The sequence below is a fragment of the Panthera leo genome, chromosome D3 (genome assembly GCF_018350215.1).
Source record: "Panthera leo isolate Ple1 chromosome D3, P.leo_Ple1_pat1.1, whole genome shotgun sequence".
Lineage (NCBI taxonomy): Eukaryota > Metazoa > Chordata > Mammalia > Carnivora > Felidae > Panthera > Panthera leo.
In genome coordinates, this window is record NC_056690.1 from 38,957,893 (window position 1) to 38,970,476 (window position 12,584).

The 12,584-nt window shown below is 41.9% G+C and overlaps 1 protein-coding gene across 10 annotated transcripts in view; it reads left to right on the plus strand.

Moving 5' to 3' along the window:
- The window catches only part of EPB41L3 (erythrocyte membrane protein band 4.1 like 3), a 147,370-nt gene that overhangs the window by 112,184 nt on the left and 22,602 nt on the right, over positions 1-12,584 (plus strand). For 8 of the 10 annotated variants that reach the window (XM_042909903.1, XM_042909912.1, XM_042909907.1 and 5 more), the window contains exons 9-12: positions 994-1,146; positions 4,986-5,083; positions 5,964-6,139; positions 9,719-9,939. In XM_042909903.1, the coding sequence (XP_042765837.1) occupies positions 994-1,146; positions 4,986-5,083; positions 5,964-6,139; positions 9,719-9,939 (648 nt within the window). The remainder of the gene's footprint in view (positions 1-993; positions 1,147-4,985; positions 5,084-5,963; positions 6,140-9,718; positions 9,940-12,584) is intronic. The other 2 variants (XM_042909906.1, XM_042909909.1) reach the window with 1 other exon arrangement.

Sequence of the window (12,584 nt, forward strand, 5' to 3'; positions counted from 1 at the left end):
TTGTGTCTCCCCCACTCAGGGCCACCACATGTGTTGATTTTACCCCGTTTCACCCAAATACAACATGTAGGGGGCATAGGCTGTACACATTCGGTCTCCTGAGCTTTATATGACCTCCCTGATGACCTCCGATCTCTGAGACTTCTCATCCCACATCCCTAGGAAGTGACCTAAAGGTGAAGTAAATGTGCCAAGTAGCAGGACAACAAGCTATAAATATAGCATGCTCCCACTTAAAAAAACTATATACCTATAGAAAATGTGCTGATATTCATGTATGTGAACCGGTTTTCAAATGTGACTGCAACTGGGCAGTGTGTGTGTTCCAGGCACGTTGGGGAGTACGCTCATAATTTAAAAAATGATTTTATATTTAAATTTCACTCTGACACTAATGGTATGTAAAAAAGATTTTTTTCTAAGGTTCTCTTTTAATGGAACAAACTCCAAAACACTCTTTAGAAGGGGCAGAGCCTCTCTGTTAGTATACATAACAGCTGAACGTTCTATCTCTGCAGCCAGGCTGCTCATACTCAACTGGGAAGGACCCTTCACCTCTCCATGCCTGAAAAGTGTCCTCCTCTGTAAACTAGGAACAGTCATAGCAACTCTCTCAAAATATCACCGTGAAAATGAAAGGAGTTAATACACATTAAACGGCTGTAACCATTTTAGAAGGGCAGCGATGATTTCTTCCTGCTATTAACACATCATCTGGTCGACCTTCTCTGTGTGCGGTATTTACGTTGTAAGATACCTGAGCGTGAGCCAGTTTTACTCTGACATATCTCCATGATGATTAATATCTTCATTAGGAGCCTATTACTTTAGTGGCAGTGTTTAAAAAAAAAATGGCTGCAGTGTTCTTCGTATTTAAATTAGAGCTATAGGTAGTCAATTATAGGTTCTTTCATGGAAGCTTAAATCCCCTACTCAGCTGTCAGTGGAAAAAAGTGAAATACTGATCCATTGTTTCTTGGTGCTCTTTTCCAGGATTCTGAAGGAGTAGAAATTATGCTAGGAGTTTGTGCGAGTGGTCTGTTGATATATCGTGACCGACTGAGAATAAACAGATTTGCCTGGCCTAAGGTTCTAAAAATTTCATACAAACGGAACAACTTTTACATTAAGATCCGGCCAGGAGAGGTAAGTAGCCCCGCATTTGCATGTACCTTGAACAAAGAGGTACCTGATGGCAAACAAAAATTTAAATTGCCTGCGCCCAAGTTCTGAACATCATAGGACATGGTGATTTCTGTCTCAGTGCCAAGGAGAATTTATCGTAGACTTGTCCGATAAACAGCAATAAATAAAACATTTTCTTCTTTTCAGTGGTTTGATTCTAATTTTGTCCCAGTGCATAGGTTGAAAAAGTTTTATTTTTGGAGCTTTTAATGTAAAATCGGGATTTGTGAACAATGTTTTGTATATTTCCAACTGCGGTATAAAAGAAACTCTTAGGTGCTAAACCTTTTGTGAATCAAAAAATAGATTTCTTCCTGTTTGTCTCTGTTTTACATGTCCATGACCTGTCTTTGTACTCCAAATCTGTTGGCACCCTAACATGTATAGCTTAGCGATAATGTGATCAAAGCACAAGAAAGATTATAGCAAGAGACACCAAGGGTACATTACATAAGTGTCTCATAGCCTCGTACATTTCTGCCTTTTTCTTTCAATCAGGTAGACTGATGAGAAAATCAAAATCGTAAACTTATCGTTGCTCCTCGGGTACAACCATCCTGAACTACTTATATCCTCCAAAGTGGTTTACACATAACAGGAGATATTTACCACCTATGATCTGTTTAATAGATGATGAATAAACATCCAGTTTCTAACGAGCATGCATAATCTAATGGAGGCAGGCAGAGTTCTAAGATGGCAGCTCATCCGTGTCTCTGAACTTTTTCTGGTACGATCCAGAATGATCTCCTGTCTTCCAAGTCAGCCTCTTCATTGGTGGAAAATGTAATTTAAAAATCAGGTTATATGTGATGTAATGTGATGCATGGTGACTCCAGTTATAATGCTGTACAGTATATGTGAAAGTTGCTAGGAAAACAGATCTTAAAAGTTCTCATCACAAGAAAAAAGATCTGTAACTATGTGTGGTGATAATACACATAAACACTGAATCATGTTATACACCCAAAACTAATATAATGTTATATGTCCATTGTACCTCACTTTAAACATTTTTTTAAATCATTCTATAAAGCAAGGAATCCTGTTTAAATATAAAGTCAAACTTGTCTGTGAAGACTGAAATAATCCGGAAGCTTTTCATGTAAATACCTGAAATTAGTTTTTTTTTATTCCCTAAAATTGCATATTAAACTTATAACCGATAATATATTTGGTTCATCCAACATTTACTAAGTGAGCACCTGTTTATCGTTAAGCACGATGTTGGTCCCTATCCTTAAGGGACTTTCTGTTTGGCAAAGAATCAGTCTCGTGCACTTAGAATTCTGTCGTCATGATACGTATCGCACATAGGATAAAATTCTACATACGTGGAACAAACAGGCTGGGGTGAGGGCCCAGATGGGAATGCTGGAGAAATGCATCAGGAGACAGTAGTGAGCCATGGGAGGTTTTCAAGAGGACGTGATACGCTAGACGAATAATTTGGAATGAAACTCTGCAGGTTAGCAATGAGATGTGGTAAGACCTAAACTAGGGCAGAGGCTGTGGGAATAGAACAGAAGGAGCAGCTGTGAGGGAGGTTTCAGAAACAGAACCAGTAGGTCTTGAACACAGGGTGGAGGAAGGTGCTAAAGAGGGGAAGGAGTCCATGATGATCAGAGGCCTTCCCTTGGCATGCGTGAAGTTGATGAACGTGATATTATTAGACAAGAGGGGAAAACGGAGAATTTCAGAAAAAAAAAAAAAAATTAAATTCCTCCGAGACATTTTCAGGGGGTGATTCTTGCATAGTAAGAAATACAGGTTTGAAGGAGTCATCCACTGCATCCATTCTATTCGAGGCCTCAGGCAGGAAATAAGTTGCCCAGAGAACAAGGGAAGTTAGGGAAGAAGAGACCCTCAAACAGAAACCCTGGGTGACATCACTTTTTGAGAGGGAAGAGTAGGCAGAAGAGGACTGTAGGGGGATGAAGAAAAGCAACCAGAGAAAGAAAAGGGGCAGGAAACAGTCCCAAGTGACAAGGAGACGAGATTCTGGGCACATGATGAACCAGCGGGGCCAGATGCTATTGACAAGACGTGTGGGCTAAGAACTAAGAAAAGTGCGTCGACTTGACAAAGCTCGGTGTGACACTGAAGAGTTCGAGAAGATGGTGGGAAGACCCTGCAGGTGGCAGTGAGGTAAGGGGTGCAGTAGCCAAGGCTTCTCCTTCTTGACCTTTGTCAAGGAGCGAGATGGGGTTGTGTTTCAGGCAGAAGCAGGCTCCAAGAAAGTTGCCCCCCACCCCCGCCGCCACTTTTTTACAATCATGTAAATAGGCTGAGAAGAAGGAGTGAGGGAGAAAATGAGTGGTGGCACAAAGGCTCTGAAGAGGTTGAGAAATTGGTACAAAGCACAGAGAGAGAGAGAGAAGCATTCAAACAGCGTGAGGATAGCAGGAAAGAAAACCTTCCCGGCTTCTTGGCAGCCGCGAGCACGAGTATGGTGCCTATTTGATGCGGGATGAATAACTGAAGGATGGTTTAGTCACGATCCAGAATGCTCTGGTCTGCTGATTGGCTGCAGCTGTTGGCCAATAGCGGTTTTTACAACTTACCACTCCGTGTGAACGTCCAGAGGGAGTGAAAAATTGGGAAAGGCAGTTGTAGTTGGAATAGCTTGTGATGTATTTCCCAGCCTCCCCACCCCCAACCCCAGCTCGTCCCTCTCAAATAAGAAATCGGGGCTCCTGGGTGGCTCAGTCGGTTAAGCGTCCAACTTCAGCTCAGGTCACGATCTCGTGGTCTGTGAGTTCGAGCCCCGCGTCGGGCTCTGGGCTGATGGCTCAGAGCCTGGAGCCTGCTTCCGATTCTGTGTCTCCCTCTCTCTCTGCCCCTCCCCCGTTCATGCTGTGTCTCTCTCTGTCTCAAAAATAAATAAACGTTAAAAAAAAAAAATTAAAAAAAAAAAAAAGAAATCGAAGTCAAGCATAGTTATATCTCCTATGCCACACATAAGGCCCCTCTTCTTGGTTCTTTGCTATATAAATTACTTTTTTTCTGTTGACTATGTCAACAGTCCAGTTGTTCAATGCTCTTTTGGAAAGCTTTTACTGTTTAAAATGATTGCCCTCTGGTGGCCTGATGCATACTGTCGGCAGCAAATAAAAAAATACTGAACATTTGCAATAATAATATTAAAATACATTAGGAAGTCGGATATTTTGCCTTGAGAAATCAAATGGCTGATAGATTATCATCTGAACTATACATGCTGAAAGATAGGAAATCGTGTTCTCCCGATCTATGTTCCTATATATAATATCAAATAATCCATAGATTAGAATTCATAAACAAACTCAGCAATATCTGATACCAAGTCATCAAATACCTAGGACATATGCATATATTCCGACCAGATCCTGGGAGAAAATGTCATCCTGAAAATGCTGTAGACTCTAAACATTGTGTTTATTCCTGTATGTATATTCCAGTTGAAGTCATGGTGTCATAGAGACACCATGAAAATAAGGCTTAACAATGAGATCAGGACAAATTGGCCTCTGGAAGAAATCCAGATGCTGTCTTTTTTTGCATTCCGTTTTCATAAAATCCATACTTGGACATAAAACACGCATAATGCGATTATCTATGTCTGCAGCATTTTAAGGAGAATACAAGATTGTTTTTTTAATGAATAATATGTATAGCATGAATTCTGCAAATAGCGCTTGATTTTGTGAGTAAAGGAAAAAACTTGTGGGGGGCATGATTTGTAAATGATTTTCTTTTATTTGTAATTGCAAACCTGACTTTACTCCTCAATATGTGTTTGTTTTTTTTTTTTAATTTAGTTTGAACAGTTTGAAAGCACCATCGGGTTTAAGCTGCCAAACCATCGAGCTGCCAAACGTTTATGGAAAGTATGTGTTGAACATCACACATTTTTCAGGTAGGTCAAGATGATTTCATTTCTTCCTCAGGAAGAATTAGAACAATTAATTGGAATCACTTCTGAAAAAGTTTGTTGGGAAGAATGTGGAAGAATATCCTTTCTGTTCCTTCAAGTTCACTGTCACCAGGTTTCTTGACAAGACATCTTTATCTGCCCTGCTTCCCCTTTCTTTATTACCTTTAGTAATAATGAAAGGTCCTTTCATTATTTTTATAAGATGCCCACTTCAAGGATTCAATCCCTTCCTTAACATTTCAGTCATTTCTTAATACGCTGGGCTCCTTTGTTTACTCAGACTATCAGATTTGTTTCTACAAAATAGCAAATTTTATCACCGTCTTCTTCACCAAGATCACCTATTTAATTGTTCTTTGGGTTTATAGAACCATAAACTCTTCAGTTGCATGAGATGTTAAAGTTCAAGGAGTCCAGGCCAACTGCCATTGTATTTATAGCCTCTCTACAACTCCCTGGTTGACATGTACTGCGGCAGTTGATTTTTTTTTCCTATAAAATCACATTTGGGGCGCCTGGGTGGCTCCGTCAGTTAAGCACCCGACTCTGGCTCAGGTCATGATCTCACGGCTAGTGGGTTCGAGCCCCACATCGGGCTCTGTGCTGACAGCTCAGAGCCTGGAGCCTGCTTCGGATTCTGTGTCTCCCTCTCTGTCTGCCCCTCCCCATTCGTGCTTTGTCTGTCTGTCTGTCTCTCTCTGTCTCTCAAAAATAAATACTTAAAAAATTTTTAAACCACATTCATTTAACATGTTATATGTTAAACGCACAAAGCACTTTACCTTTGACTGAAAAAGTTGAGATAGCATTCTTAATGTTTGACTCAACAGTCTCTCTGGCATTTTTTCTTTAATATCTTTAGACTGTTGTTACCAGAAGCACCTCCAAAGAAATTCCTTACCTTGGGCTCCAAGTTTCGTTATAGTGGCAGGACGCAAGCCCAAACGAGAAGAGCCAGCGCGTTGATAGATCGTCCTGCCCCTTACTTCGAACGCTCATCCAGCAAACGCTACACCATGTCTCGCAGCTTGGATGGAGGTAGGCATCACTTCCTAACCTTTAGTAATAATAATCACGAATGGCCACCCAGAAATAGTATGAAACCATCCCAAGCTTTCAGTGAACGTAGGTCCTCTTGAGAAGAGAGTGAAATAAAAAGCACTCGGTCCGTGGCCCAGTGACAAGTTGTAACCCCCACCCTCGGGGACAAAAAAAAAGAGAAAAAAAAAAAAAGGTGCCTCGGTGAGTGTAAGGTCTGTTATTGGTAGATGTATATAAAATTACTCCATAAAAGAATGATGCTTAGGGAATGAAGAGCATAGCTTTCATCAGCCAGCACCCCAAATTTGGAGAAAGATTATCTCATTCTAAATACAGTTGTCACGTACTCTGTAAGTAACTTGGTTCTCTTATTGGCAGATCTTAAATGATTGCCGGGTTTGTTTCAGACAGTTTGTTTCAGAAGGAAGACCATAAGTTAAATTTATCTCTGTTTCTGCAAAATTTTCAGGGATAAATTGTGACTGTTTCCAGTCAGTGCATGATAGCTGATAGAAAGGACGACATTTAAATGGTAGAGCCAGAGGCTGCAAGTTAAATCCTCCTGTTAATATTAATTACTGCACCAGATGGACTGGGGGAGCATTGCCGTGTAAATGTTCTCCACCGTTAAGTCAAATGCGGAAGTTAAACAGGGAGAGGATCACGTAAATAACATTTCTAAGGAAGGACATAGTAGTGAGTTTTTAGCAGGTTTTTGTCTTGTGTGACGGTTTTGTGTTGCCGTCCATAGTTACACACAAATGTGCTTCCTTCAACAACACATGGCAGCTGGAATAATACTTAGAAAGTGATTCATGGCTAGGGTGCCTGGGTGGCTCAGTTGGGTAAGCCTCTGACTTCGACTCAGGTCATGATCTCGTGGTTCACGAGTTTAAGCCCCGCATGGGGCTCTGTGCTGACAGCTCAGAGCCTGGAGCCTGCTTCAGATTCTTTTTTTTTAACGTTTATTTATTTTTGAGACAGAGAGAGACAGAGCGTGAATGGGGGAGGGTCAGAGAGAGAGGGAGACACAGAATCGGAAGCAGGCTCCAGGCTCTGAGCTGTCAGCACAGAGCCTGACGCGGGGCTCGAACCACGGACCGTGAGATCATGACCTGAGCCGAAGTCGGACGCTTAACCGACCAAGCCACCCAGGCGCCCCATCCTGCTTCAGATTCTGTCTCCCTCTCTCTTTGCTCCTCCCCCACTTTCTCTCTCTCTCTCTCTCTCTCTCTCTCTCTCTCTCTCTCTCTCTTTCTCTCAAAAATAAGTAAACATTTAAAAAAATTAAAAAAAGAAAGTGATGCATGGCCAAGTCTCTGCTTCTAATTCCACCTGGAGATTAGTTGTTTTATAGAAAACGTATCTGTGTATATAAAAATAGTAAGTTTCTAGCATGTGTGTACAACTTTAATAATAATCAAAAACATAAAATTAAAATAGTAAAAATAGAGTAAAAACAAGTAAAAATAACGAAGTTACAAGTGCCTGGGCTCCCCTTCCTCCTTACATTTTTGGCCACCGCTCACCACAGTCCCGGCTCTCTCTTCCCTTTCCCTGTAGCCCAATGTGGCTGGTTGGGTGGCCACCTGAATCCTCTGATTTAGAGGATTGTATTTTGCTAATGGAATACTTTATAAACAGTTGGTAGAGGAAGTCAAAATTGTGTCAGTTGTGCTATATTATGTATGTTACTGGTGAAGAAGAAAAGCACTCACCTGGTAGGTAAACCCAGACTGAAGTCTATCCGAGTAGCACCTGGCAAGTGATTTAAATTTGCCAGGTCTCAGTTTTTGTCACCATCTGTAAAATGGGGGTAAGGCTATTTGCAAAGAAAGAGTGAATGAGACGTGCGAAAGCGTTCTTTCAGGTGTGATAATAATTACATTCATGATTATTCTTACAGGCTTTTGTGAGCTGGCCTATGATGTTAATTAACCATTCTGTATTTTCTAATAGTTGCCTGTTTTTCAAATCTCTAACGTGGAGCTAAACCTTGGGAATAAAGCGTTTATTGGGGCCATTTCGGGTTGAACTCAGATACTGAAATATTCACGTTAACACTGAAGCTTTTCTTACTGCTTTGTTCCATTTATCCTTTCTCCTTTAGAGAATCTCTGTAAACTCTTTGTGTATTCCATAAGTCAGTGTCGAAGGGACTTTCGTAGAATCACACCTTTTTTCCCAGGCTCTCATCCACTTTGTTCAGTGATGTGTACCCAAGGGAACACATTTGTTGTGTACGTGGTTTTCCTCATGGCCTTTCGTGTGATAATGATTGTTGACAAGCAAAAGACAATTGTGAAACAAATGTACTAATAGCATACTGTCTCTTCCTCCCTGCCCAAAAGTGATGTTAGTATGTGTTGTCTCTCACTCTTTGGGGTCCTGCCAATTCCCGTATGTTTCCTGTGCTGTTGAGCGGGGTGCCGTGGCTGCATGTTGGAACACAAGTGGCTTTTTGCAAGTTTGCATCCTATGTACAACAGCCTAACTGACCCATTGGGAAATTGTGTCTCGTATGAGCTTTCTCTCATCAGTATGAGGAAATATAAAATATCTTAGTGAAGATACCTTAACGAAATGGTTTAGCTTTTATGAAAGGATTTCAGAATATTTTCTTACGTTTACATTTTAAACTTCCTAAACTATGAAGCTGGTTACATTTTTCCAAAGATCAGCTACTGTGTATTGAAAAGCATCATTTGTAAGTTTAAATAAGTTATATACACCTACAACCTAAACTAATGAGTACCAGACTTTAAAAATGTCACTGAATTAAGCATCTTTCACTAAGACATTTCAGCAGGGCTGAAAGGCTGTGTCTTCTACCTTTTATGTTTGCATGTCTTACATCTGCATGGATTTCATTAGCAACATTTGTCTTGTCTTCCCAAAATATCCGAGATGAAGGAGTGTATGCACATCACGGTAATCTTTTTAACGTGCGGTAGAAATTAAAACGTTTCTGCACTCCAGCTGAACAGAGTTGCCGTCCAGATTCTATAATCTCTCCAAATTTTATAATCCCACGAAGATAGTTAATTTCCATTATCAGCCATGGGACTTTTGATACAGTAGGAGTGATGGGCTCTTGTAACCATTGCTAACGACTAATTAAAGCACCCAATTCGGTGCTCCTTGTCGAATGGCACTTCCCAAGATGCGTTCAGAGTCAAGTGTATGAGACCAGTTGTCCGCTGCAGATACCGCTCTTAGCTGTGGGACTCACCACCGGCGCCTGGTGCTGGAGCCAGCCAGTTACTCTGTGGGGTAACAGGCTCGCAGCAGCCCAGCCTCCCGTCCCTCCGCTGCCGCCACGCTCGCGCTTGTCCTCACCGCAGAGCCTGAGACTCACTCTGGTGGCTTCGCGACATGAGCGTTTAAGTCATTTGAAAACACTGGTATAGAAGACACACAAAGCTGTGTCTCGGAGAGCGCTTAGGTGCGGGTGCCCGCGGCGCTGACTGGAGTTTTCAGACAGACGTGGGGAGGGGTACTTTTCGCCATAACGGGACAATCGGTGGTGCTCTTCAGCCTTCAGACTTTTTTTTCTTCGGTTGTATTTGCTTTTAGCGTCAGTGAATGAAAACCATGAAATATACATGAAGGATTCTGTGTCTGCTGCAGAGGTTGGTACTGGCCAGTACGCCACAACAAAGGGCATCTCTCAGACCAACTTGATCACCACTGTGACTCCGGAGAAAAAGGCCGAGGAGGAACGGGACGAGGAAGAGGAGAGACGGAAGAAGGCAGAGGAAGCCACGCCGGTGGCCGCAGTACGGCACGAGGGAAAGGTACATCTCCCAAGCTCCCTCCGAGAGCTTGCTTAGACTTTCACGAGCTACTTAATAATTCTGAGGCTAGAAACCAGGAATGTGTTAATCAGTCAGACTTAGGGTAGTTCCAATTCCAGCAGTAGTCACGTTCATAGGGTCAATTTCTAAATTATGGTTTCCTCTGTCAACATTTGCCTTCTGGAAGATTCCTTCTTAACGTTTTGAAAATTTTTATTTGAACTGATATGCTATGTAAGACTTTCAACAGCCGTCCTGTCCGTGTATCTTAAAAATACATTTAGGGCCATATGACACTTTTCTGTTTGGGCTCACGTTTCAGAACTGTCACTAAAATTATTTTCTTTGTTTCTGGCCCCATTCTCCTACCCAAGTACTGTATATTTTTCTAGATATACAGTAATCACATTGCCATTCTTCTGAGCACAAGTTACTGAGTGACCGTAGCCTGTGTATTTATACACTATTTCCCCTCTTACCTTGTGACCATAATCTAATCATCAGAGCAGCGAGCAGACATGTTTTGAAAAGAGCTATTAAGGCAGAACTTTGCAAGGGAACATGGAAGGTGAATTTGGCAGCAATTTCTCCAAGGTGTTCTATTCATCAGATTTTTAAACTTCATTTCATCCAGTATTTCTTACGGTATGTTTATTTTTGGTCATCTGGCATTATAAAGCAACTTTTCAGAAAAATAAAAGTCAGGAAACCTGTAGACAATCTGCTTCTGCTACAGGATCCTGTAGGTAGCAGAGCAGCTCTCTAAAAGTAGAAGAAGAAGAAACTATATTGGGAGGTTTGTGGGTAATGATGATGGTAAAACAGAGTGGCTCCTGGAATGTACAGAGTGAAAAGAAATAGAATAAAAATGTTGTGCAACTCACAAGAATAAAAATGTTGTGCAACTCACAGGTATGCTAAAACTTGCCCAGATGTGACTCAAAAGTGTTCGTTTGAACTGGGGGTCTTCAAATATAGATTTCTGTCGCTGGGACTCACCTGGGTCTCTAAAGAAAAATGCTTCTTTGGACAAGAGTTACACAGGGATGGATAGATCCACAACATATTGTAGTTATGTCAGAATATTCCACGTGAAACCCTATCCATTTTTTTTCAAGGTAAGATCATTTATTTACCAAACACAAAGATAAAAACAGGATAGGAGATGACGGCAAGGATATTGGATCACTCTTGCTGTTAAAACAGGCATGCTTTGTTCTGAGTTTTGTTTCTACACTCTTACCCTCCAATTAAGTCAAGGCAGCTTGTAAATAGGACGTGAGAAAAAGGTAGTATGCCTGAAAAGCAAACGATTTCCATGATTTCCTGAAATCACCCACACCAGCCGACAATTCTCGTGGATGTATAACCGTGATTAAGTGGCACATTAAAGGAAATGACTTTTAATTTGCTCCCAAAATAGACCCAGGCCGTGTCTCTTTATCGAATTTGAAAAGACCACCAATTTGTTTATATAAAATACAGCACTGAACTATCCTCCCTCTTGCCATTTATGCTAAGGGGAAACAAAAAGACAAAAAATTGTGACTCTCCTAGTCTGAATCTCTGAGAAGCCAGCACTTTGACCCAAATGCCTTCAGAAAGGCAGTGGCCCCAACCTTGTGCTTAGGTAGGCAGATGGCAGTCTTCATTTTCCACAGTGCAAAGCTGTCCTTGAAAAACCACTTAAATAAGTGGCATGGAAAATTAAACCTTCATTTTATTCTTCTCCCTCCTCAAAAAGTAACAAAGAGGGAACTCATTTTTTAACCAAAATGAAAGTATATTACTGAAAACAGTTCTTAAAAGACGGGTCCCCTAGATTGCTTTGAGAGGAGGGATGTTTCCCAGGCTAATGATCACCCCAGGTGACTGGGCAGCTGTCCGCCACCAGGGGAACAATGGTCTGCAGGCAGAAGTCAGCTTGTATCTTTTATACATTGTTCTCGCTTGAATGAGATGTGCAGGGTCGTGTTTATTTCAAACACAGCGCTTCACGTCAAATGTGAGTTTTGAGAAAAGACCTACTTGTCTAATACCTAAAAGGAGACGCTTCTAATAGATCCGTGATACGATTTTATTTGTGCACGTTCTTACCCTCTTTTTATTTACCAAGTCAAGATTGGGAGTTACAACCCAGGGTGACTAATTTCCATGCTCTCAGGTCTCTAGGCAAAACACACGTGTACATGCACACACACGTGCACACTCACACAGAGTGTCACAGAGAGCAGTGGAAGTCTAGCTTCAGGCTCTGCGTGACCTTGAATTGAACTCCTGGGGCCCAGCAGCTTCTGAGCTGTGCCAGGTCCTGTGTGGAGCTTGCTGGCTTCCCTCCACGCACACCCACCCCCACCCGGCTCGGCAGCCCTCCACCACCTGCAGAGGAAGCCGGCTGTGGTCCTAGAGGCTGCCGGGGCCAAAGAGAGTGGAAAGGGCCTCTCTTTGCCCTGCAGAAGCCTGAACTCCCTGGGGACACTTTTGTGGGGATGCCTGCCTTTATCATTCATTCTGTTAAGGACTCAAACCAGGGGAGTTACATCTAGTGATCGCTCGCTTAAGAAAACCCTGAAGGCTGGGACATTGTACCTTTCTGTTATTTACGGACCACAAATAATACAAAGGGAAAGGCTGATGGGCCACAT